Source organism: Pan paniscus, chromosome 8 (genome assembly GCF_029289425.2).
Source record: "Pan paniscus chromosome 8, NHGRI_mPanPan1-v2.0_pri, whole genome shotgun sequence".
NCBI classification, from domain to species: domain Eukaryota; kingdom Metazoa; phylum Chordata; class Mammalia; order Primates; family Hominidae; genus Pan; species Pan paniscus.
This window is the reverse complement of record NC_073257.2, coordinates 35,284,882-35,309,782: the sequence shown is the minus strand read 5'-3', so window position 1 is coordinate 35,309,782 and position 24,901 is coordinate 35,284,882. Positions and strand designations below refer to the sequence as shown.

Genomic DNA, 24,901 nt, shown 5'->3' with positions numbered 1-24,901 from the left:
TTAATCCTGTTTTGAAGACATCTTACAGAAAGGAGGGCTCCCCTGCTCACTCCCTCTTTAGAATTGAACACTTTTATTATCACATGTATCATGTATCTACATGTGCTAATAAAAACAAAAACTACAGCAAAGACTGGGTTGTCTTTGGTTGGAATAGGAAATATATTTCCTCTAGAGTGTTAAAAAGGGTAAGAGAAAACTAGTGAAACTGATTTAGCTAATTTAGTCAACAAATTAGGAAAATGACATTTCCTAAAGTTCTGATGGGGTTAGCTCTACCTCCTCCGTGGAAATAGTAAACCACCTGGAATTTTACTTTTAGTATATGTCATTATTTGTATTTTAAATTTATCTTCAGTGTTGTTTATATATTACTTTTAAAGTCACTCTTGATTTTTTAAATTATAATACAGAACTTTCTTTTAAAAGGACAACTTATTTTATAATTAGCATAGATTGCTTTCCTCGAAATAAAAATTGTCATTCCATTCTAGCATCCTCTGCCAATTGCAGTATGACTCGAGGTATGACTGCAGTTGTCTTAGAATCATAGGTCTAGTGAGTGCTTTAGGCTTCCACATTTTTGAAAAGAATGCAAGTATGGTGGACCTTTAACCACATATAAGTAAAATATTAAATGAAGCATGCTTTTAATAGCTATCCTGTCATTTTTAAGGTTTCAATAGTGTATGTTTAGAGGCAGTGAATTTAAAAGTGTTTGTATATTAAAGCTTAATAATCCTTAAGCATTATTAAGTTTCTGGTAAATTGTTCTGTGAGAGAAAATTGTTGTTTTGGATTTTTTTAGCATGGAGAGTTATGTAAACCAAAAACAAAATTCTAAGGTCCCCAAACCATCTGAACGGACCCCTCCTGCAGGCCAAGGGCGTTCCAAAGTTAACCTGAAAAACGTGTTCAGGCCATGATGGAAGAGGGGGTTGGACATGCCTCATTCTACCATTTTCCCTTTTGGAATTCAGGAAAAGCCAACCAGCATTAACCTCAACACAGATCTTAAGTCTGATAAGAAGCATTTACAGTCTATTCTTTCTGAAGCTTGCTACCTGAAGGCTTCATCTGCATGATATAACCTTGGTTTCCAAAACCCCTTATCCTAACTCAGACATTCCTTTCTAAGTAGAATAACTCTTTGAACCAGTTGCCAATCAGAAAATTTTTCAATCTACCTATGACCTGGAAGGCCTGCCTTCCCCTGCTTCAAGTTGTCCTAACCAATGTGAATCTTACGTGTATCTGATATCTCATGTCTCCCTAAAATGTGTGAAACTAGGCTCTGCCCCAACCTCCTTGGGCACATGTTCTTAAGATTTCCTGAAGGCTCTGTCATGAGCCGTTGGTCACTCATATTTGGCTCACAATAAACCTCTTCACATTACAGAGTTTGACTCTTCGTTGACGTTACTATTTCCTGAGTATACAGCAACAATTTAAAGCATTTAGGGTACAATTTTTTCTGTGATTTTTGAGACTTTTTCTAACGATCAAGATTCATACTATAAAAAGGACTTAAATAATGGATATGAACATTTATAAGTTTGAGATGCTGTGCACATTTACAAAAACAACTTCTTCAAAAATTGCTTGGCTGGTGGAATTAGTCTGTGGAGAATATTTTATTGAATTTATTTTATACCAGTAAAATAATCTTTTAGTAAGTCATCTTGTGTTTAATCAGTCTAAACTTTGGTAACTTGGTAAACAGAAACTTAATCATTGGCATTGTAGCTTTTGGGTTTCTGAGAGATCAGTATGAATATCAGGATTTTTCTTTGCTAGATATAATAGTAAAATCACTTTAAAAGTTTATAACCCAAGGATGAGTTTAAAATTTGGTCAACAACTGTTTCTTGTAGTTGTTTCCTGGGATGTACCAAGTGTGCAAAAATGAATAGATCTAGTCCCCACCCTTAAGGTAGCTGTAATATTGTAGGGAATAATGACAACCATAGGCCAACTTTTCTCTCATTAGGAAAAATTGTGTTTTATCCTGTTGTGACAGCTAATGCTTATATTCTTACATTCTCCCTAGACTGTCTTTACATAAGAAATTACTAGAGTCCTCAAATAAAGAATATCATGGGGATTCTTAAATTTGACAGTAAAAGACCTTGCACACAGGCAAAGCCCTTGCATGGTGAGATGGCAGCAATGAAAGCACAATGTGTCATGTATCCCAGCAGGTTTGTACAAAGCCACAGCCAGTGGCTTTCCTTATCTTTTTTTTTTTTTTTTTTTTTACATATTAGCTTTTGGTTAAACAAATGCAGGTCTATTTTCAGTATTTCTTTCACATTCTTGATGAGCAGGGAAAGGCAATGTATTAGAGTTTATGTAAAAGAGATATTTGTGAGAAAATATTAAAGAAACTAATACGCTATTTAAGATCTGTATTATTCACCTAATAACCTTTGAGAGATCACTTAGGGCAATCTGTGCTGTTCCTAGGAATATGTTTGTGATGCTGGGTGGTTTGGTGGGAGAGACTGTGAGGGTTAAATACTCACAGTCTGCATTTTATCTTGATGAAAACTGTTAGCCTCAAATGATTCAGAAGAATTTTTAGAGGTTTCCAGGTTGAAAATGTAGTGAGAACTGCCTGGATTAGATCTGGGTAGATTGCATGCTTGATTCATGTTCATAGCATATGGAGGATGAGAAATTAATGTTAATTGATCTAATTAGGAATTAGGATTCTCTGACGTCTAATTCTCTGGTTTATTTTGCTCATCTTTTTTTATAGTTGATAGAATACATAGAATGCGTGGGAGGAGATGGGGAGAAGAGAGAATTATTTATGCAAAACTCATGTGATGGCAAATGCCCTTTTTCCTAAAGTAATGAAAACAACTAGTAGCAGTTTTGTTCTCTTGACAGTTTAGGAATATTTGTGGGTAGGAGATATATATTAATTGGCATGACATATTTTTGAAAATGAGTCATGAAACTGACAGTTGTTTTTTACTAGGCTAAAAGAAAGTACTTGTTATTTTTGTTATTTGTAAAGCTAAAGTATTTTTTTATGAGTATACATGCATCTAAATATAGATGAAAATATCCTGTTTTCAGCTATGAAAAAGAAATTGAGCTTATGGTTGTTTTATAAACCACACCCCTATACTTTGCATTAAAATATGAAGTAAATTTGTATCTATACCGAGAAGTGATTTTCTGCACTTCAGTGTGATGATGGAATATAGGTGTGCTAAAACCTAAAGTGAAAAATCTTTGTAACAACTTACTGTACTGGGTAGCTCATCCTTATTCTCCTCAATTTTCAGAAACATTTTCAGGCACAAAAGAAAATTATGTAAGAAATGTAGTGTGGTATGTCTTATAAACAATATCCTCGTGTTCTGAATACAATAGCTTTGAAATATTATTTGCTAAACAATTATTTCTTTAGACAAAACTTGAGTTGCCTCTTGGCTTTTATTCTTTTAACAACATGCATTTTTAGAAATAGTCTCTTAGGCTAAAGAACATAACTCACCAGGAAAACATGATTAATTCAGTATATGAGAAAAGCTCTGAACTCAAAAGCAAGTTACTCTTTTTTTAAGCAGAATATATTTTAGAAATTTGGGTATGAGAAATTGATATAGAAGATTGGGATTTAGATAATCAAAATGCTGAGTACCCCATGCAGTCATCTGATTTATATTCCGAACTTCCATAGTTTTGCAGGCTCCTGGAATGCAGCCTCCCACCAGGCCATGGGAAAGACTCAGCGGGACCACGCAGGATGGCTATAATGTCATCTCTGTCCATGTGGCACCCACTTCAAGACTCTAGAGTCCAGCGTGTAGGTGACATTGGTGTAAGCACAAGCCTTTATCAGAAGTCTGAATCTACCTTTTCTTCTTATGACCCAAGAGATAAGAAAGGCCATTTCCCCTCCCTCCTGAGTTATTTAACTTTATTTCTCTTCTGTTCAGTGAGAATAATCTTATTTCAGTGTCGCGAAAACCACGTCTATGTGAAAGGTTTTTGACAGTGTTTAAAACATGATATTGCTGTGGCTAAGCGTGAATGCTGTGTCGTGGCCCTGCCTCCTGCCTCTGGCCAGCCTGAGTATAAGAGGATCACTTTCTTTCTCAGCACTGCCAACTAAATGCCAGGAGCATGTAGAAGAGGAGAGGATCGTATCACAAATACCTGGGGACTGTTTTGTTTTTTTAATTCCAAAGCCCACCGCCAAATATCCTGTTTCCTCATCCCTGGGGTAATAGATGCATAAAGATAGGTGTATTTTGAAAACATCTCCCTTAGAACAATAGACTCCAGATTTTTTTGGATCACATAGCTGTGTTTATGTGAAGTCAGGGCATACGAATAACATGTATTGTGATGTATACATTATAGTCATATAGAAGTATTAATGTTCTATACATTTTAATGCATATTTAAGACTGAAAAAGGTAAGATTAAATATTTTCAGTAATTTTAACACTACAGAAAATCTTTTGCTCTCCGTTAGAGATTTTTTCATGAAAGCAGTAAAACTAATTTTTGAATTTTCTGAAAATGTTGTTTTAATAGTGATTTTTTTTTAAAGCCTAGCTCTTCTAAGTTTAGCATATTTTGATTGTCAGTTTTAATGGCTTTCATTGCTGAAAAATACACCCCACAAAGATTTGTAAATACAAGTGGAAGAACTGTATCGCTGGCCATTTTTACTAAATCATACGAAATTATTACGCTCCTTTTCTCAACACATCTCGCCAGTTATACAAAGGTTTTTAGTTGACTTTCAGATGGTAAAATTTTATTCTGAAACTTATTGGAAGTTTATTGTGTTTTTAAACTTTTAACAAATAGATTCAAAAACCATTAACAAATGGGTTTGAAACTCTCTGGCAAGATTTCTAATACACTAGAATATTCTATTTCCAAGTTCCTAAGTGTGCTGATATAAAAGTTTTCATAGGTGACACAGTTTCATTGTTTTTGGCAAAAAGATAACAAAACAGTGGAAATATTTTCAAACATCTGTTTGTATAATACTCTTTCAAAGCTTTGGTTTCTCTTGAAAAGCAGTTAATTTCTTACTCAATGTTGAGTCTCACCTTTACTTTGAAAGGAAGCGTAAAGTGTGCTGATTTTTTTTTCCCCCTGCTAGGTAACATACTATTGAGAAGCACCTCTGACCCCTGGAAAGGTCCATGAATTTGGAACACATGTTTTATAAGGGAAAAGTGCATGACTCATCTCCTAAATTCCACAACTTTTTTTAAAGTGCTTGCGTTCTTCTTCCCTCTCAACCATACACAGTAGTTCTTTGAATACAGGAAGTAAGTTAGCAAATACCCGAAGCAGAGAAATGTTAGAATCATCTTTACTTTGATGCAATTCTAAAGCAAACTTCATAGGCTGTGTAATTTATTCTAATCCTTGAGTCTTCAAATATTGACTGGTGTTTCTGTGCCTCTGCCAGCAGTATTTGCTGACAAAGGAATTCATTCAAATTTGATGCCATATTGGTTTTTACATGCTTTCAGCCATTTTTGCCTTGGTAGAAATAGCAAGTGCTTCTCCAGTAATATGTGGTTTTTAGTCTTTTGCTAGCAGAGGAACCCAGAAAGAAGCTTCTACATGTTAATCATTAAATTAATAAAATTTTGTGAAGTACTGAATTTGTAGTGTAGTACTGCCCAATGTTAAACATAGTGGAAAAAACTAGAGTTGTTTGTCTTCAGGTCCTGAGTGCTTAGATTTTAAATGACTTGCGCATTTTGATAGCTCTGGAGTATCATTAGCTGGTATCTCTAGGCACAGTGTACACTTAGGGAAGCTTTATCATGAACAAAAATGAATGGAAGCCCACATTTTAAATAAAGTCTTCCCAGTCATTTTAATTGTTGTGAACTATTCTTTTCATATCTGATGAAATCATCAGTGCTTTGACCTCATCATGTGACTGATAGCGAGAACCCTGGGGGCTCAGGGCTCAGTCTTAGGCTTGCCACGTGGCTTCTTGTTAATTGGTCCTGTGTGTTTAACATTAGCTTCAGCCCATGTGGTTGTTTTTCAGGCATCCTCTTAAGCACTTACCTGTTTTGTGAGCGTTGCTTTAGCTTAGTTAAAGCCAGATGGTATGATCTGCAAATCCACTTAACTGGGCACATGTAACCTACAATCGGTTGCAATGCACTGGACCTGAGCAGTGCACGGACGTCCCCTGCCAACCGCCAACCTCTAAGCTCCTGCTGTTCCTGGGGGTACCTCCCTTCCAATATAGCTCATGACGCTCACATTGGACTGAGGAGGGCATTTGTCAAACAAGCTTTGTAAAGGCAGCCTTTTAGTATAATGTACATAGAGAAGTTCTGCTGTCTTCTCCCTGAGGAGCACACCGCCCTTGTGGAAGACCCTTGCGACCCTCGCCTTAGAGCTGTGGTCTGCCCCTGAGTTAGACGCTTCCTTCGTGAGCACTTTGGTTTTTCTCTCCATCATTACTATGAAAATAACAAGTGATCAAGAATTTAAACAGTACGGAAGCTCACCATTACAGGTGAGCTTCACCCCCGACCCCAGACACCTAAACTTGATCTTTGTGCTTTTTTTGTGCTTTCTCAGTAAGTTTCATAGACAAACACGTGAATGTGTAACCTTTTTTTAAAAAAAAAAAAAAGTCAATGGTAGCACATTAAACACGTCTCTATCTCGCTTTTCTCACTCTGCACTGTTTCTTAGAGAATGTTCCATGTTGGTTTACACAGCTATACATAATTATTTGCCCCGGTGTTTGCTAGGTAATATGCTTGTGCCATTATTTATGAATTTGTCATGTTAGGCATTTTCTTTTGAGTTTCTGCCAAGGCAGATGATGCTGGCTCTCTCACACCATCTCTTTTCTCCCCTCATCCTTCTTTTTTATGAAATAATGCATACTTTTTTTGGTAAAATAATAGCATTCACCTTACTGTGACTCAGTTATTTTTAGTACTTTGTGAAGTACTAAATTTGGCAATTTAGTATTGCATGATGTTAAATAGCACTGAGAAAAAAATTATAGATTTGTTATAGTCTCCTTCATGCTAAAGGCTTTCCTCCCATGTCCGGTGGTTTCTTGCTCTCCAGTCAGGTTTTAGAATAAGGTGCTGGAAGACAGACGACTTGTCCCGGGTATGTGGAGTGGCAGTGCCTGTCCACTGACAGTGGGGAAGAGGCCAGCCTTTGTGCTGCCGCCCACTGGCGGAATTATTAATATTTCTGGGGCCTTTCCGCCAGAATGGGAATCCTCCAGTGTCCCCTCGGGGAGTGACCCAGGCCAAAGGTGCGATTGCAGCAGAGCAGGGGACAGCGGCAGAGGGCCCAGGCCTCAGAGCACAGATGGTAACTGGCTCCTCCCGTGCTCCGTGACGCCCAGCCCAGCCCTGTGTGAGCTGGGTCTTCCCGTGCCCGAAGCCTCTTGGGCTGGGGTCTCTGAGGAATCAGTCCCGTGCCTCCCATGCGATGGGATGGCGTGGACAGCAACAGGCAGCGCACCGTCTTTCTGCCACCTGAACCCCAGCTGTGGAGCCTCTCAGCATCTGGGAGCACATGGCATTAAGTGGCCACCGGCACAGAGGTAGCAGCTTTGTCTCCTCTTCTGTCTGCTAACAATCCTCTACTACTTTTCTGTCTTTAAAAAATTCTTTGACATTTCTCGTTTTCTATTGTCTGCTCTCCAATGTTCTTGTCATGTTTGTTGGTGGTGTTTTTGTTTTTCCCCCAATCTCTAACTTCCTTTACTGTCATCTTAGCAGAGCTTCTGGAAGGAAAAGAGATAAAAATGCATGGTCAGGTCATCTCTTAAAATGGGAATCCGGGAAAGCAGTGTAAACGGCAGCATGGTACCCTTCCTCTCATTGTTCCTTCAGGATGGATGCTGGGCAGGAAAGCAGGCGGCCCCTCTGTGGCGGTCATGGAAAGAAAAACAAAAGTTCTGGTGTAACAGAATTAGGATTTCATTGCTTCCTTCTGGAATCTTAACGAAGGTCCCAACTGTGAAGTCTGCTGAACACATCTCAGTTCAAAATGCTGAACTGTACATGCCATCCCCGTCTCCATTGTCTTACAGGTTTTGTTAATGATGTGTTTCAGTGATTGATTTTCTAAATGCACGGCTGTCACTCACTGCTTACTTTTTCAGTAGATGTGGTTATCTGGGGTACCCAGGGACACCTGTATTACATACCAAGCTCCTCCCCATCTTCTCCATGGCTAGCCAGACCCTGCTCCCAAAGGGGTATGAGATTTAGGGCTTCTTGCTAGCTTGGTATCATCTAGCACCTTCTGGAAGCTTTGCCTTCACAGCTTACTTGGGGAACTCTAGTTTTAGAACATCCTTATCCCAGGATGAATGGAAAGAAAGGTAACAGGGAAGTATTAAATTATTTTAGCATATTAAATATCTGACTAAAAAGTAAAATGTTTATTTGAAGTTTTCAAGATCAGTTTCTTAGAGTGCTGTGTGATTGCTAGTGGTCATGCCATTTGGATGAGTGAAGTTCTTATTTGACATCCATTAAGTATTTGAGTGTCTTCAATTGCAAGTGGCAGAAATTTACCTTCCTCTAGCTTAGGGGATTGATTGGTTTCTGTCTCTGGAAGGGATATTGGGTTAGGCTGGCCTCAAGATCCCCTGGGTCCAGAGATTCAAATGATGTCTTCTGCACGTGGCTCTTATCTGTCTTATCCCGTCTTTTCTGTGCATCAATGGTGATGCTTAACTTTACGTGTCTGAAGACATGGTTACAGGCAACTGCAGGCATATAAGCTTCATTTAGCATCTCTTCCCTGTCCCTGTGTCAGTTTCAAAAGAAGATCAGGAACTTGCAATGCCTTTGATTAGAATATTGGAGCTGTGGCTTCTCTTCCAATCTTTGTCCCTGCACTGCCACATCCACCTAAATGAAACACTTAAAGAGGTTATTTGTGTCTTCCAGGAATTAAGTGGATCTCTGGAAAGTTGTTTTGTGATTCATTCGAATTTGTGGGAATGACTCCCAAGTGCAGGCACCAGAGCCCTGTGGTGGCTAAAGCCCTGGAATGGGCCAAGTCATCCAGGCAGGAGACTCCAGGGAGTGGCAGGAACTGTGCCCAGCTGGAGGGTGTATCCCCACAGCTACTCAGCACCAGATGAGTGATGCCGGACCCAGTGCCAGGTCTTCCCATTTTTAAAAGAAGCCAGAAATCCAACTTTGTATGTAAATGTTCTCAAGTCTGAAAAGATTGGTGATTAATTCAAGCATTTTCTAAATCACTCTCTGGGCCAAAGCACACATCACTGTGATCTCTTCTCAAACTCGTTTTTTAAAGTATAAAGCGAGATCAAGAGTTCTGGGGCACTTTGCTCAAGGCCAGAGGGTGGTGACGTGGCTGACCAGGGCTCAGTCATAGGTCTTCTGACTCCCTGAGCCTGGGGCCCTTTTGAATGGACCACGTTGTAAGCTCTTGTTTTCATTGGCAATGTCTTTGTTTGAATTTTTTAAAAAGCCAGTATTACCTCTGTACTAGATTATAAATTTTTGGCCTGAATTCAGTAGTTTTATGTCAGATTCTGTGGTTCATGGGAGGTAGAATTTTAACATGACTACATTCTTTTGTATGAAGTTGACAGTGGGCCAGCCGGCAAGGATGTCCGTAGGAGTCTGATTGAGCTTGCAGATACCAAGTTGACAGATGGGAGAGTTTGTGTCTATGTTATAAATTAAAGTAAGATTCTAAGCAAAAGTTTAAATATTTCTGATGACATTTTAATTTTAGTCAAGTAGCCATTAATCAAAAGATTGACTTAATGATTCTTGTTTAATTGAAAAATCCGCTGAAGTGAATTAATTTAGGCTTTTGAGTTTATGGACCCTGGAAAGGATGACCTTTGTGCTTTTATTCTCATTCCTACTCACCTTTGATATCAGAATAACTTTATTTGGCTTGTCAAAAAAAGCATTTCTTTTCTAGATATTGGAAGGTAGCTCAGATTTCAGAAGAAAATGTTAATTAAAATATACTTGGATCTTTGATTTTTGTCTTATCTGCAGATAGACATCAACTTTTGAGAAATGGTCTTAGAAAATGAACATTGGCTGGGCGTGTTGGCTCATGCCTGTAATCCCAGCAGTTTGGGAGGCCAACGCGGGTGGATCACCTGAGGTCAGGAGTTCGAGACCAGCCTGGCTAACATGGTGAAACCCCATCTCTACTAAAAATACAAAAACTAGCCACACGTAGTGGCACCCACCTGTAGTCCCAGCTACTCGGGAGGCTGAGACAGGAGAATTGCTTGAACCCAGGAGGCGGTGGTTACAGTGAACTAAGATCACGCCATTGCACTCCAGCCTGGGCAACAGAACGAGGCTTTGTCTCAAAAAAAAAAAAGAAAAAGAAAAAGAAAATGAATATTGATGAAGCAGCTGTAGAAAATTGACCTCTTGCCTCAAGACAAATAAAAGTACATTTCCCAGACATTTTCAGTTGCCTGTTTTTTCCTGCCTCTGTAACTGATTCTAATTTGCCCTGCCTGTCCCTCCGAAACCTCAGAACTTTCAAATTGCTATTTGGTTTGCAGGGTAGGTTGTAATGAGAGCCACAGCATTCCAAGTGTGGGCTACATGCCTGAATCATATTAGAACTTCATTTTTTTTTAAATTCTTAATTGTTTCAACTTATATTCATTGTAATATTATAAAAATTATTTCCAAATGAGAGCTGGTGCTCAAGTTGGTGATTTTTTCCCCCAGTACAAAATTAACAATTACACATGAATATCAGATAGTGAAAATCAGATTAAAAATGTTTAGGTAATCCCTCATTCTCCCAATAAGACACTTAGTAGAAAAAAGTAAGAAAAAATTATGCCTTTATGATGGTCTTTGTTCTAAGTATGTTCTGGTTGCTACCAATACACATCAAAAATATGAACTTTGGTGTATAAATAGTCATAGTTTCCCCATTTTACAAACCAATTGGACACAACTTTCAAGTATTCTGAAGGAGAGGTCATAGGTATTGCACCTAATGTGGGTAATTCTGTGTCAGCCAGGCAGCCTACTACTGTGTTCCTGCACATGATTCTAACCCTGGAAGCTGTATTGTCTCTGCTTCTCAGCTCCCAGCCAAGCCCTCTGCACCTCTCCAGAAATAAATTGTGTGCAGATAGCTCTGGAGAAGAGCATGGTGTGGAGGGGATTGTGCAATGTGATGGCCTTTTTTAGGTGACATTATGGAAAATATTTTCTTAGCAATGCACCTGAGGTCATTTTTTATACCTTTGTGGAGAACAAGTGAAAGTTCTGATCACAACTGCAGGGCCCTTCTGTTTGCCGGACAGGGACAAAACAAGTCAGAACTTCCAGCTGTGAGTCACTTCAATAGCTCTGGATACCCTCAACTCTTATCTCTTAATAGTCCTAATTTTAGTTCTCTGTTCATTCACTTCTTAAAGCGAATGAACCTCAGGGCAGAAATTGTTCAAAGTCATTTGTTTGGTGGAAGGAATCCTTGTGTGCTTTATCAGCCACAGAGTCACAAAGGAATTTTGTTTTCTTAGGATGAGTCCAGTAAGTGGAAAGTATCTATTTTCAGATACTGATAGGAAGGGATGTGGGGAAAGAGAGGAGAGATTTTTATCTGTACTGTTGAACTCATATCACATTTTAGGTCGTGAAGCTAGCGAGCATCCATTTGTAGAAGCCAGAAGCAATTGCAAAACTTGCAAAGTCTAGGGAATCTGGTATGACATATTTATTGTTTGATTTCCCTATGAAATTAATTAAAGTAGTATCTAGAATAGTCATCATATCAAGTTATGCGTTACACTTCTTCCTGTTGGGCCCTCATTGATCTTGAACCCTTTGTGCTTACCTCGCTCTGGTTATTTTTGTTATTGAATTATGTTTTAAAATAGGCCCTCATATTTAAGTAGTAGAAATGTATCTTGGGAGATAAAGTGAGCCCTTTTTCAATCTGTGTCTTGAGATTTTTGAGGAGGGATGCACGGGCCTTTCAAGATAATTCCCAACCCACTCTCGACATCTCCTGTCTTCCCCCATGCTCATGCTGCCATGAAATAGCTCCCCCTCCAGGCCCCCCGCCACTTCCGCCAGCCTTTATACCCAACAGGTGCTCCACACAAGGGGTGCTTCCTGTTTCATCTCAATATGTCATAATTTGTAGGGAATTGTCTTCATTATAATCAGATTAAGTATCTCAGTGTCTCCTCTACATGTGAGAGGCTTTTTTGGTTCTTTTTGCATATTCTTGGCTGAATGAAAACCAATTAACTAATTATGTATTAGTCTGAGAACATAGTGTTTAGGGTGAATATATCTGAATTAATTAAGTGCCATTAATAATGCCTCTCAGGATTTATGAGCATATTCTTTGCTTGACTTAAAAATGATATAAATTAGTGAGGTTTATTTTTTAAATGTCACACTGTGAGATGGCTTTGTGGGGACACCCCTGTATGCCGTAATTTCAGAACCGTTACCAGCTAGGTCTCACTTATTTATTCCTTGTCCAGTAGCTATTTAGTATTCCCATTTTTGCAGCTTAATTGCAGCCTCTCTTTTCCTGCCAGTGTGAATTTAGTCTTACATCTGCAGGAGTGATACTCATTGCAGTCAGCCAGTCTCACACAAAAAAACAAACCTGTGTGTTTTGCAGTGTTGGAGGGAACTTGCATGTGATGTAAATTTCAATGCCTTGCTCAGGAGAGGAATCAAGGTACCTTTTCTGAGTTGGGCTATATAGTAATTTAAAAGGAAAGGCCCACATAAATGTTACTGTGTTTTGTGTTAATTATATTTTTCATGAAGGAAACTGAGACAATTGGCTTTAATAAATAATTGGCTTAGAAGTAGATTTTACATCCTTCAAGGATATTGTGTATGATTCATTAAGATTTAATGGAGCTTTGAGGAGTATTTATTTTCCCTTTTTTAAAATGACAAGAAATGTTAGATGACAACTTTTCAGTCACACAGTTCTTTCCAGATTTACATTGTGCTATTATACCACAGCTGGTGTAATTGTAGTAGCCCATGGTACATATTCAGTTAAGTGTGTATTTTATCATCTGCCCTAAACATACACTTAATTACTTTTTTTAAAAAAAAATAAGGAATCTTTTAGAAGTTTTTTTGAACACAATGAAGACTTAAATTTCAGGCAGATATCTTATGAAGTTGCTAGGAATCTTATCTCACTGGCTGTTAGGAATTTGAAAGTATCTTGGGCTCAGCCAGTCCAGCTCCCTGAATTTTATATTCTAGGTAACTCATGTGAGTTATGTTGGCAGAAGATTTAAGATTGGACTGAGTTCCAGGTACAGCTCTACTGTTTAATAGCTTGGGCCTTTTCTAATCTCACTAAGCCTCAATTTCCTTATCTGTATAATGGGCATGATAATAGCACCTCTACCCCCTTGGGTTGTAAAGATCAGATAAGATACTGTGTCTGGAGTGCCTCACGTGGGTCTTGGCACATGTGCACCTAGCATGAGCCATAAGGTTAGTGCCAAGTGTGGCAGTGAGTTAGGGTAAAGCTGAGCCAAGCCTGAGGAGCTCTCCCCGGCTTCCTCCCTCCCTCTGCCACATGTCAGCTCCCCCTCTGCTCTCTCCCCTGCCCCCACTCTTGAGTCATACCCTAATCAGGGACATTTTGGCGCTCTGCACTAGCCCTCTCTGCCCCCTTTGACCCTGTTTCTATTGATGCGGACAACAAAGCTGCTTTATTTTATGTCATCTTTGGAGCCCCAGCATGGGCAGCTTTGATGCCCAATGGCCGGGCAGCAAGGCAGTGCAGACCCACACCTGCAATTTGGGGGTGACTGGCACGGCATAAACAGGAACAAGAAGTCGCTCCCGGGACGCCTTGGGGCCCCAGGCTCCAGCCACTCTGTGTGGGGCGGGGAATTTCTATTACACTTGTTTTACAGGCCTGTGAGTGTGACCAGCAGTACAGAGAGAACTATACTGTGTTTGCCAAAGGGGATTGACAACCATTAAGTATTTGACAACCATTAAGTGTAAAGTGATATTGCTCTTTTGCTGTGAGAATTTTACTGAATATTTGCAACCTGAAGGAACCTTAAAGGTGGCCTGTATGTGATGGTATAACTGGTGCTTTCACTTTGTTCAGCTAACCTAAGAAAATTTTAATAAACTCAAAAACCACTTTCATCTTCATGAATTAAAAACTGTTTGGATTTCACAATATATGCTTATTCCTATAAAGGGTGTATGATTCTTTCCTTCAAAATAGTAATGGTTAACACAAATCTTTCTGTTCCCTTTATGAACATTATGTAACATATAGATAGAACTATGTGTGTGCGTGTTCCCAATGTAAGTATCTTAGAAAAGTGTCAATTTTTTGTTTAAAAAATACTGATGAAAGGACAGGTGGGATGGTTCATGCCTGTGATTCCAACACTTTGAGAGGCTGAGGCAAGAGGATCTGTTGAGCCCAGGCAACATAGCAAGACCTTGTCACCACAAAAAAATTTTTAAAATTAGCCATGCATGGTGGTGTGCGCCTGTAGTCCCAGCTCTCAGAAGACTGAGGCAGGAGGACTGCTTGAGGCTGGAAGTTCAAGAATGCAGTTGGCCATGATCATGCCCCTGCACTCCAGCCTGAGCAACCCTATCTTTTAAAAAAAAATCCTGATAATAAGTGTAAAATAATGATGATAAACCACTGTTAGTTATCAATTTTAGGGTAGATCATATAGAATGGTTGGTCTAGGTAGGATGCCAAACTAATAATTTAAAGTTTTCTAGAACTGGAGACTTTGAAACCCAAGAATCTTTATTTTGAAGTCTGAAAGTTCACAGCCCAGAGCCCTATATAAAATATTGAAGTTAACAAATAGGATTAACTCAGCCTTCTTCAATCTGGGAGCTCATTGCCATTACCTGCATTTGCACCAAAATTTGAACTAGAGACAAGCAATATATTTTAGTTTGGGTAAGAGCAAAGTAACAGGCTAAAGGAGAGAGTTTTTCAGGAAGTTATATGTCTTTTCAGTTATTAAGCAGCTCTGCAAGTAATCCATTTCAGTAAAACTGATGAATGATCGCTAAGCCTCATATACAACACAATAAAATGTGTTGTAGAAAAAATAATATAGGGGTTCATGGGTACACTATTGAAAAAATAGCTTACTAATTAAAAGCTTCTCTTTTAAGTAGTAGATCCTGTTTTGTGAAGTGTTTGTTTACAAGTCATTAAATCTAGCTACCACCTGACGAAGAAGTTTTCTAGGGGGAATCCGGAGGGGAAATAAAGCCAAAAGCAATGTGATGCAAATGTAAAGAATGAAAGGCCACCTGGAAGAAAGATAAAGTAGCCATAAAGTAGCTGTCAGATCTAACTCAGTATCCTGCCGCACTACTCAATTATGAAGGTATAGATACTGCTGTACCAGGACATATTACAATCTGCAAAAGGAGAGGTTAGACTGTATGATCTCCGAAATTCTCTTTTAATTTCAGCATCTTATGATTCCATGTAAACCATTTGATTTTTCTTCTTGTCTCATTTCTTGTCTTCTTAGATAAAGAGGACCAAACATTCTCTACCTCTTGGGGTAGTCTGGTTTTGGAAGATGGGGAATAGCTAAAAGTTTGTGTTTCCCTGATATTTAAATGACACAGTAGTCAGAACTCTCCATCCCTCAAGGGCCATGTAGGGCCGCACTCCTTCCAAGAAGCCCGCCACCCACACCCGTGACCACGGGCTCCTGCTCTGTGCTTCTGTGGCACTTGTTGTCTGGCTTCAGCATTTCTTCTGTGCTGCTTGGTATTTTACTACATGTGAAGGTCCTGCACCATCAACTACAGTGGAAAACTCCTTACGGTCAGGGATCTTGTTTTGTACTGACTTTCCATTTCCAAGTGATGGTCCTGGAACTCCTTTCCCCTTTATGTCACACTCAGCCAGCAAACACCCTCCATCCTGAAGGACGCCTGTCATCCTGTCTCTGCACCTGCACCCTGGGGTTGAGCTCCACCAGAATGAGGAATGTCATCCACAAGTTCACTTGGTTCCTGTACGTGAACCATCACAAACTGTGGATGACGCTCAGCTCTGCCCGGAAGCCCAGCCTCCTGTCTCTATTTAAACTTGTCCATCCACATTCTGCAGTCCCTTTTTTAAGCTCTCTGTGTTCTCTTTAACCTTTGAAGTCCTCAGCCTGCTTCTCACTCTTAGCAGGTGTCCATGGCCCTAATCCCCAGAGAAAATAGGAGCCAGTGGATGGGAGCCCCATCTTCCCTCCATCAGTTCTGCTACCTCCCCATGACACCTATCTCTTTTCCCTCCTGTGAATAGGAAAGTCGCTTCCCTCCTCAGAGCCTCTCCTTCCTGCTTGCCTGAATCCCATCCCCTCCCACTTTCTCGAGAAGTGCTACGGAATGTCCCTTCTCTCTGAGGTCCTCCCTCTGTCCCCCATCCCTCTTCATCTCGCTCCTGTCCTTCCCTGCCAGGCTCCTTAGAAATCAGCCATGTGCAGTGCCAGCATTTCCTTAACTCAACTTAGTCTGGGTTCCATTGCTACACTCCACCGAAACAACTCTGCCAGGGTTGCCAAGGACCTCCTGTGCCGTTCAATCTGGCTGACATTTCCCAGTCCTTGCCTTCTCAAAAGCATCATGTTCATCCCATATTATGTTTGAACCCCCTTTTCCCTTCACTCCCATGGGGTGGCCCTGTGCTTTTTCACTTCCTGCCTCGATGGCAGTTTTCCCCTTTCTCATCCTCTTCTCCAGGCTTGGAAACGTTCCCGTTCTTGAAGACTGCTTCTCCGCCTTCCTCCCCATCACGCCGTCCCCTCTCCAGGTTACCTCATCCACTCCTCTGGGGAGCTAATGTCTGATGCACGGATACACACATTTTTATCTCTTGCCCCTGGGAACTTCAGACCCACCTGTCCACAGCCTACCTGACATTGACACTTAGATGTCCCAAGAGCGCAGTGAAATTTAACAAGCTCAAAACTGAACTCTTCTCTTAAGATGCATTGTGCCAGTCGCTGGACCCACCAGCTACCCCTGCATGCATGCAGCATTCCCTCCATCTTTCCCTACATTTCTAGTCTGTCATCAAGCCCCGTAGATTTCAGCACTTCTGCATGCCGGAGTCTCTCTGCTTCTTTCGTCTCTGCTGCCTCCTCCGCCCTCTGCTGAGCTGCTCTCCTCTGTCTGGTGCAATTCTACAGCAGCGGCTTTCCGGTGCTCCTGGGCCTGCTGTTCATCCCTTTCATGCCACGCACCTTGTCTGTTTCTGCACTGTTTTCCCATTAACAGTGTCCCCTCCTCTCCAGGACTCGCCTTCTTCCTGGAAGCCCTGTCCACCTGCCCTCTCCTTTCTCCACGAGCCATTGCTGCCCAGGGAAGCCTCACATGCCTCCCCCATCTGGCCTGGGCCTTTTCCCTACTTGCTCGTGGCCCATTGTGCTTCTCCCTCCTGACTCTGTCATTGTTAGAGTTCAACACTTGGGGCAGTTCTTCAGTTAATGTGTCTGCCCCTCTGGACCATAAACCCCAAGAGGACAAAGACTGGTGTCCGAGCTGTGCCCAGCACAGAGTGGACTCTTAAAGGTTGTGCTGACGCGAGGATGGGTGGGGAAGGAAAATCAATAAGGAAAATTCTCAGTTTACTCATTCCATGTTGGCTGAAGTTTTCATATTTTCTCCACAAAACATGTTCCAGAGCAGGTACCATAAAGCAAAAGGATGCAGAAAGTTTCTGGTTTCCTGTTTCCTGTTGAGAAGACTCTCTTAAGTGATACTGATTTAAGCAGCCTGAGGAGGCATCAAGGCTTTGGAGGATCCGCTGAACACATCACGCGCATTTAAATAATCAGTGTCTGATCCCACCTCGACGTTGGGTTTCGCTTTCTCTTGTTCCACAAGATATCGAAGTGCCGATTGAGTTGGCATCCAGCTTCGTTCGCATTGTGTTTATTATCACAAGACTTGGATTTCCATTATGATTTTCTTTTTCTGTTATTTTTCAAACTTTGATATTCCACTGATAGCATAAAGATATATAAACTTTAATTTTTCATAGATATACTCTGTGAATGACTTAGTATCATAAGATGCTTGAGTAAAGTGAACTGGAGAAGCTATTTGATGTTAGATTCCTGTTTTTGTTCAGTGGGTTTGAGAAGCTAGCTGTCAGCTGTCACTATCATTCCTCTCTTGTGTTTGCCTTTTCTCTCTGGCACCATTCCTTTCTTCTCTTTGCATTTGGCCTTCTTTAGTTTAACTACAGCGTATCTAGGATGCTTTGAGTATTCTTACTTATATATTGCTTTGAGTATTCTGCTTTTTTTTGTTTTTTGTTGTTGTTGTTTGTTTTTTGTTTAACAGACATGGATCCACTCTGTCACCCAGGCTGGAGTGCAGTGGTACAATCACAGCTCACTGCAGCCTTGAAATCCTGGATACAAGTGATCTTCCTTCATCAGCCTCCCAAGTAGCTGGGACTACAGGTGCACACCACCATGCCCAGCTAATTTTTGTTATTTTTTTATTTGTTAGAGACGAAGTCTGTTGCCTAGGCTGGTCTCAAAGTCCTGGGCTCAAGCAGTCCTCCTGCCTCAGCCTCCCAAATTGCTGGGATTACATATATGAGCTGCTGTGCCCAACTGTATCTACAGATTTATAACTTGCATTAATTGTGGAAAATTCCGAATCATTATTTTTTCAAATATCATCTTTTGTTCATCTTCTATTTCTGTATAATTTCTCACAGCTTAAAAAATTCTATATCTGATCATCTTAGTAACTAAAGTCTTGAAAATATTAATTAGTCGTTGCTATCTCTGTGAGCTCATGTTTGATTGACCTTCATCTGTGGGAAGCCTGGAGGCCTGGCAGGGGTTGCTCTCCTCCAGAGGTCATTTACATTTACTTCCACCAGGTGTTGGGGCCACTTTCAAAGGCTTCCTTCAAGGATCTCAGGTTAACGTTGAAGCCTTTGTTGAGCTCCCAGCTTTTGTTTGGCCCAAGTAAGTGTTGAAACGGGCACTTGTCCTCAGAGTCCCTCCTTTCAGGCTTGCTTAATGGTCCCCACACTCCCTGTGGATTAAACTCACTTTGGGGGAAGAAAGGTGTCTTGGAGATTGCCTCTACTGTCTGTGAACCCAACAATGTGATTAAAAAAAACAAACAACTCTGCTCTATCAAGCAGCTCATTCTTTTGTTGTTTGCTTGTTTTGTTTTTGTAACTGAGAATCCTTCAGCGTACCTGCCTTCTATCCTACTGGAAGCATAAATCTTTGACATGGTTTTTATTGCTAGCAACAAGGAAAGTCAACATGCAAAAATAGTTAACCAAGAGAAAGTTCAGGTTTTTCAAAATCGTGTCCAGAGCTGTCCCTTTCATTCACTGGAACTTGATCTTACCCTTTGTCCTTTGGAAGCACATCTTTGCTTTTGTTCTTGACTCATGTCCAACCCACCTCCTTCTCTTGTAGTCCTGGGGCCACGTGTCTTCTTCCTTCCCTGAATGGAGGTTCTTCTTTTGGTAAATTCATGCCCCACCCCAATCTTTATTTTTAAACTTAGTTCCTGTAAGGGAAGTAAAGAGCACACAGATGAGTGTTGTTCTTGGAGTTCAATATATAAATCACGTCCATTAATCCAACAAATATTTACATGAAAAATTTAAAAGCTTTCTTTCTCAGATAACATTTTCTTTACAGAAGGAAGTTGTCCTGGACATGTGACCAAAGGGTCTGTGGGATGAGGTTGTGGAGGGAAGGTGGGGAGAGTGGATGGGCAAGAAGCAGGGACAGGTGGCATGAGGATTGACTCTCCCTCACCACTGCCGTCCGGTGGCCACCATGGACCCAGCATCAGACAGACATAGAAGTGGGAATGAGGAAGGCAGGAAGAGAGATGATGATGGCAGAGGGAAGGAGGGTGGGTTGGTGGGTGGGAAGAGAAGTTCCTGTGTCCACCATGTTTTTTTTTCCCAAGGTACACATTCAAGTCACGTCCTCCTCACCTGGATAGTAATAAGCCATGCTATTTATTTTATATTTTTCCAGATCAATGAACTGAGCCATGTTCAAATCCCTGTTATGTTGATGCCAGATGACTTCAAAGCCTATTCAAAAATAAAGGTGGACAATCACCTTTTTAACAAGTAAGTACAAGTATGACCTTTCATAAGACTAGCATGGCTGCTAGGAGTACAAGTTTTGTGAATTTTTGTAATCACATAATTTGTCAATGGGTGGGAGTAAAGTTTTGCTGATGAAGTTAATCCTGTGATAAACATAACCATCTGTCATTTTTAGAGAAGCAACAGCAGGCTCTCTGGGATAATATCCTTTGCCATATGGCATATTGTTCTCTATGAATATCTTATACGTTGAAAGTGATATTCTCATTATAATTCAAATTTTTGAAGCTGTAAATTGCTTGGATTTTTGAGCAGTTATGAACCTCTGCTCTTGTACACAGAACTTTGAAAATGATGATTTATGAACAGCAATGACTCCATCATAGAACAATAAAGACCCAAGGTACATTTTCATAAGGCACAATTAGATGCCATGTTGGGCATTGATAACATTCCTCCTTCATTTGAATGTTGTTTTAGACGTCATTATGAAGCACCTATTATATGTTAGGTGGTCCATTGAGAGCTAGAGATGCAATGATATAGAAGACACAGCCCTGCCCTCAAGGGGCTCAGAGTACAAAAACTGACACATATACAAACTGCTATAGTTCAGTGTGCAAAGTATGATAAGGGAGGGGTGTGTGCATATGTATAATTTATATGTATAATTTATATTTATCTGGTTGTGTGGGAACACAAAGAGGGAAACAATTCTGAATGATTAGGGTGAACCTCAAATCACTCCCATGTGAGGATCATTATGAAATTTTTTTTTGAGACGGGATCTTGCTCTGTTGCTCAGGCTGGTGTGCAGTGGTGAAATTATATCTCACTGCAGTCTCAAATTCCTGGGGTCAAGCAGTCCCCCTTCCTGAGCCTTCTGAATAGCTGAGACTACAGGTGCAGGTTACCATGCCCAGCTGATTTTTTAAAAAACTGTTTGTAAAGACAGGAGTCTCACTATGTTCCCCAGGCTGGCCTCAAACTCCTGGCCTCAAGCAATCCTCCCACTTCAGTCTCCCAAAGTGCTGGGATTACAAATGAGTGGTGTAAGCCACCATGCCAGGCCAATTATGAAATTTCTTCAGGGGGCCATTGTCCTTATGTGAAGCTGATGTTAATTTTTCTCGTAACAGTGTTTAGAAGCTGACTTTGAGGGAATTTTCTCTAAGCAAATTTAGAATGTGGCATTTATATAAAACAGGCCTTTTAGGGGGGTGAGGGAGTGGCCCTCCTTTCCTCGGCAGTAGCTGAGAGGGAACCTTGCTCCGCTGCCTCTTCCTAACTCACTCTCCCGCCATTGTGCTTTTCCCTCACTGCTGCCCCTGCCTGGCCCCTTCCTTCCCCACCTCTTGTTCTTTGAGGAATGGCTGCAGTGTGTGGCCAGGATTTAAAGAGGTCACATAGTCCAAGCGTGCCTGTGACAAAGGAGACAGACAGACATCCGTCTGGCCCCCTGTGTCTCCTGGATATTCCTGCGGGTTGTACCTGGTTCTAGGAAGCACACCTGTCCTTTTGGTAGACAGTGAACTCCGAACCCTTCTTTGGCTACCTGTGGAACTCAGTGGTGGCAGATGCAAGTCTGATTGACTCTCTCTGAGCTTTATTCCATGCTGTGACTGTTTCAGAGAAAACATGCCGAGCCATTTCAAGTTTAAGGAATACTGCCCGATGGTCTTCCGTAACCTGCGGGAGAGGTTTGGAATTGATGATCAAGATTTCCAGGTGAGTTGCGTTTGTAACATTTGCTTCCAGTAGGAAATGGGTTTTGCCATGCCTTTTGCTGTGTAAATTAGGATCTATATTTTTGTCAATAAAAGTATTATATAATAGTAATTTTCATTTTGTGTAAGAAGTTTTTAATGTTCATGCTGAAGTAAAGCGTTCTCTTGATTGGGGACCTCTATACATATGATACCGGTATAAAAGTCAGTAGGAAAATATATTACTTTTCTTTGGAAGGAGACTGAGCATGTGAGGGTTTTATATAATACTCTCATTTCCAGGTGGAAATTAACAGGCTAGCAGAGCCGCCTGTTAATTTCTGCTGTCAGACATGTCAGTAGCCTGTGTGAGTGTGCATGTTTTCTATCTTTGTAGAGGCTACTTAGGACTCTCAGGAATCTTTATCTTGCTGATTTGCTGCTTTTCAAGTTGGTCAGACTCTTGCCGCAGCATTTTTGTCAAAGGGCACCCTTTGTGCACTGCAGTGCTGGACTGTGGAGTGACCATAGCACTGTGGTCAGCACCAGGAACCCAACATCCTGGGCGTGTCCTGTGGTACATCTTCCTCTTCATCTTGATTCCCACCACGTAAAAATGTGCACTGCTGCTCTCCTCCCCACACTGGCCTGGTCCTTCATTCTAACTTTTAAACATCTGTTTTAACTCTTTAAATAACTGTTGAGCCATGATCATTTTTTTGTGAGAAAGGATTTGACATTGGTTACCCAAGTTTCATATAGCGAGCCAGATTCGTAAATGCTAAGGATTTTTTTAAAAAGTGGAAATCCAAGGGACAGGTTGAGCATCCCAATCAGAAAATCTGAAATCCAAAATGCTTCCAAATCGAATATTTTCTGATCATCAACATGATGCCACAAGTGGAAAATTCCACAGTTAAGTGCTCAACACAGCCTTTGTTTCATGTACACAATTATTTAAAATACTGTATAAAATTACCTTTAGGCTATGTGTATAAGGTGTATATGAAATAGATAAATTTTGTGTTTAGACTTGGGTCCCATCCCCGAGATATCTCATTATCTATGCAAATATTCTGAAATCTGTAAAAATCTGAAATACGACTGTCTGCAGGCATTTCAAATAAAGGATGCTCGACATATACTGACTTAAGTCCCTTCCAAATCTAGTCCTAATTTGCCCTCAATTTAAGATCTGAATTTATCCTGCGTTAAGTGACATATTGCCACCCTGGGTGACTACAGATTGAGTACTGATACAGCTTACCCTGTATTTTCCTCTGAAGAATAGGGTCCCTCAGGCAAACTGAGATAGTTAGCACACTTTCCTAAAGATCTGTGCTCCCACTGCCCTCTCTGTACCATTGCCAAAAATTTCCAGGAATTTTTCATATGTTTACTCAGGCATGAGAGAGGCTGCCATGTTTGGAGAAAGCAGTGCTGACCAGGCTGCTAGTGACATTGTCTCATGATGGCCTGGGGTTGTGGTTTGCATGGAGGTCCAGACCCTGAGCTGAGGCTCTGTGTACACAGAAGAGCTGAGGGCTGGCTAGTGGGACAGGAAGGATGTGGTTGCTCATCTGCTATTAAAACTGCGTGGGAGCCAACACTCCTGTTAGGGCATTTCTTTTTTTTTTTTTTTTCTTGAGACAAGGTCTTGCTCTGTTGCCCAGGCTGGAGTACAGTGGTGTGATCATAGCTCACTGTAGCCTCAAACTGCTGGGCTCAAGTGATCCTCCCACCTCAGCGTCCAGAGTAGCTAGGACTACAGGTGTGCAACACCATGCCCAGCTAATTTTTTTTTTTTTTTTTTTGTAGAGATTGGGGTCTCACTATGTTACCCAGGCTGGTCTCAAACTCCTGGCCTCAAGCCGTCCTCCCAGAGCATGAGCCAGTGCACCTGGCCTTGGGGCTTAATTTTTAAGAGAGAACTTAGATCACAATTATGGACTTGAAATTTACTGCTGTAAAAATAATTAACTTTTAACAGAAAATTATTAGAATAGTAAAAAGCATTTCTCTGAAGTTAAAATTAATAATTCTGTATCACTTTAGAACCATTACTAAATTTAAAGAGGCCACCTGAAAATGAACTAGGTGCTTTTTTTTTTTTTTTAAAGGAATTAACAGCAAATACCTTCAGTGTCTTAAGAAAATCTCCTCTGGCTTAAGAAAAGCTGAACACCAGTGTGTTCCTCCTTCTCTCCACGTCCTTTTTTTGTTTGGCTGGGTTTTGTTTTAATAAAACAATTCCACTGGCATTTCACAGAAACTGACTTTTGAGGGCCCATGCATCTTATCTTGTTAGATTCCTCAATTCATTATTGAAATGAAGTCTTTCTATTTCTTGTCATAATCAGTTCTGTCAAATGAAATCCAAAATGAACCCATTACGGTCTGAGTTCTGCACTGCAGCAGAGAAAAGTAGTTTTTAAAATTTCCTCAAATGACCAATTTAGTTGCTGAAAAGCAAAGACATGAACTGGTTTTCCTTCCCTTTTTTTCACCCTACAAAGAAAACTACGTAAGTTGATATTGAAGTCAGTGCAAATTGCTGAGTACAAACTTTGAAAGAAAATTAGGCAAGTGGAGGATGATTCGCAAGTAACTAATTGGCAAGTCTGTTAAACTCTTCACATGAGAGCTCCCTGTTGGGGAGAGTGGTGTGAGTGTGATTAATCATTCGAACACTCCTCCTTTCCTTAGCTCTGCCTGCTGCTTTTGGCATTTAAATTGCTGCTTTCTCTTTGGCAACTGTATTTCTATTAAAAAAAGAAAAAAAAGAAAAAGTGTGTATTCAGAGTCACTTCAGTACTGCAGAGGTATACTCTTCTTCCCTCCTCAGTCGTATATTTCTTTCCCAGTGTCTGTACCTCTTAAAATTCTTCAGCAAGGTCAGGGACCCTCAGTTCCAGCTGAAAACAGGATCGTAAATCTGGGGCTGTATCCCAGTCTATTGGCTACTTGGTTTGGAAGAAAGGAGGGTCGTTGTGACAGCTCTGGCTCCAGGGTCAGCTCGCAGGCCCCTGTATACTGCAGGGATTCAG

General features: G+C 40.7%; 1 protein-coding gene across 3 annotated transcripts in view; it reads left to right on the top strand.

Moving 5' to 3' along the window:
• The window catches only part of PIP4K2A (phosphatidylinositol-5-phosphate 4-kinase type 2 alpha), a 179,314-nt gene that overhangs the window by 84,432 nt on the left and 69,981 nt on the right, over positions 1-24,901 (top strand). For all 3 annotated transcript variants that reach the window (XM_034930099.4, XM_055092480.2, XM_034930100.3), the window contains exons 2-3: positions 20,072-20,169; positions 21,780-21,876. In XM_034930099.4, coding sequence (XP_034785990.1) covers positions 20,072-20,169; positions 21,780-21,876 — 195 coding nt within the window. The remainder of the gene's footprint in view (positions 1-20,071; positions 20,170-21,779; positions 21,877-24,901) is intronic.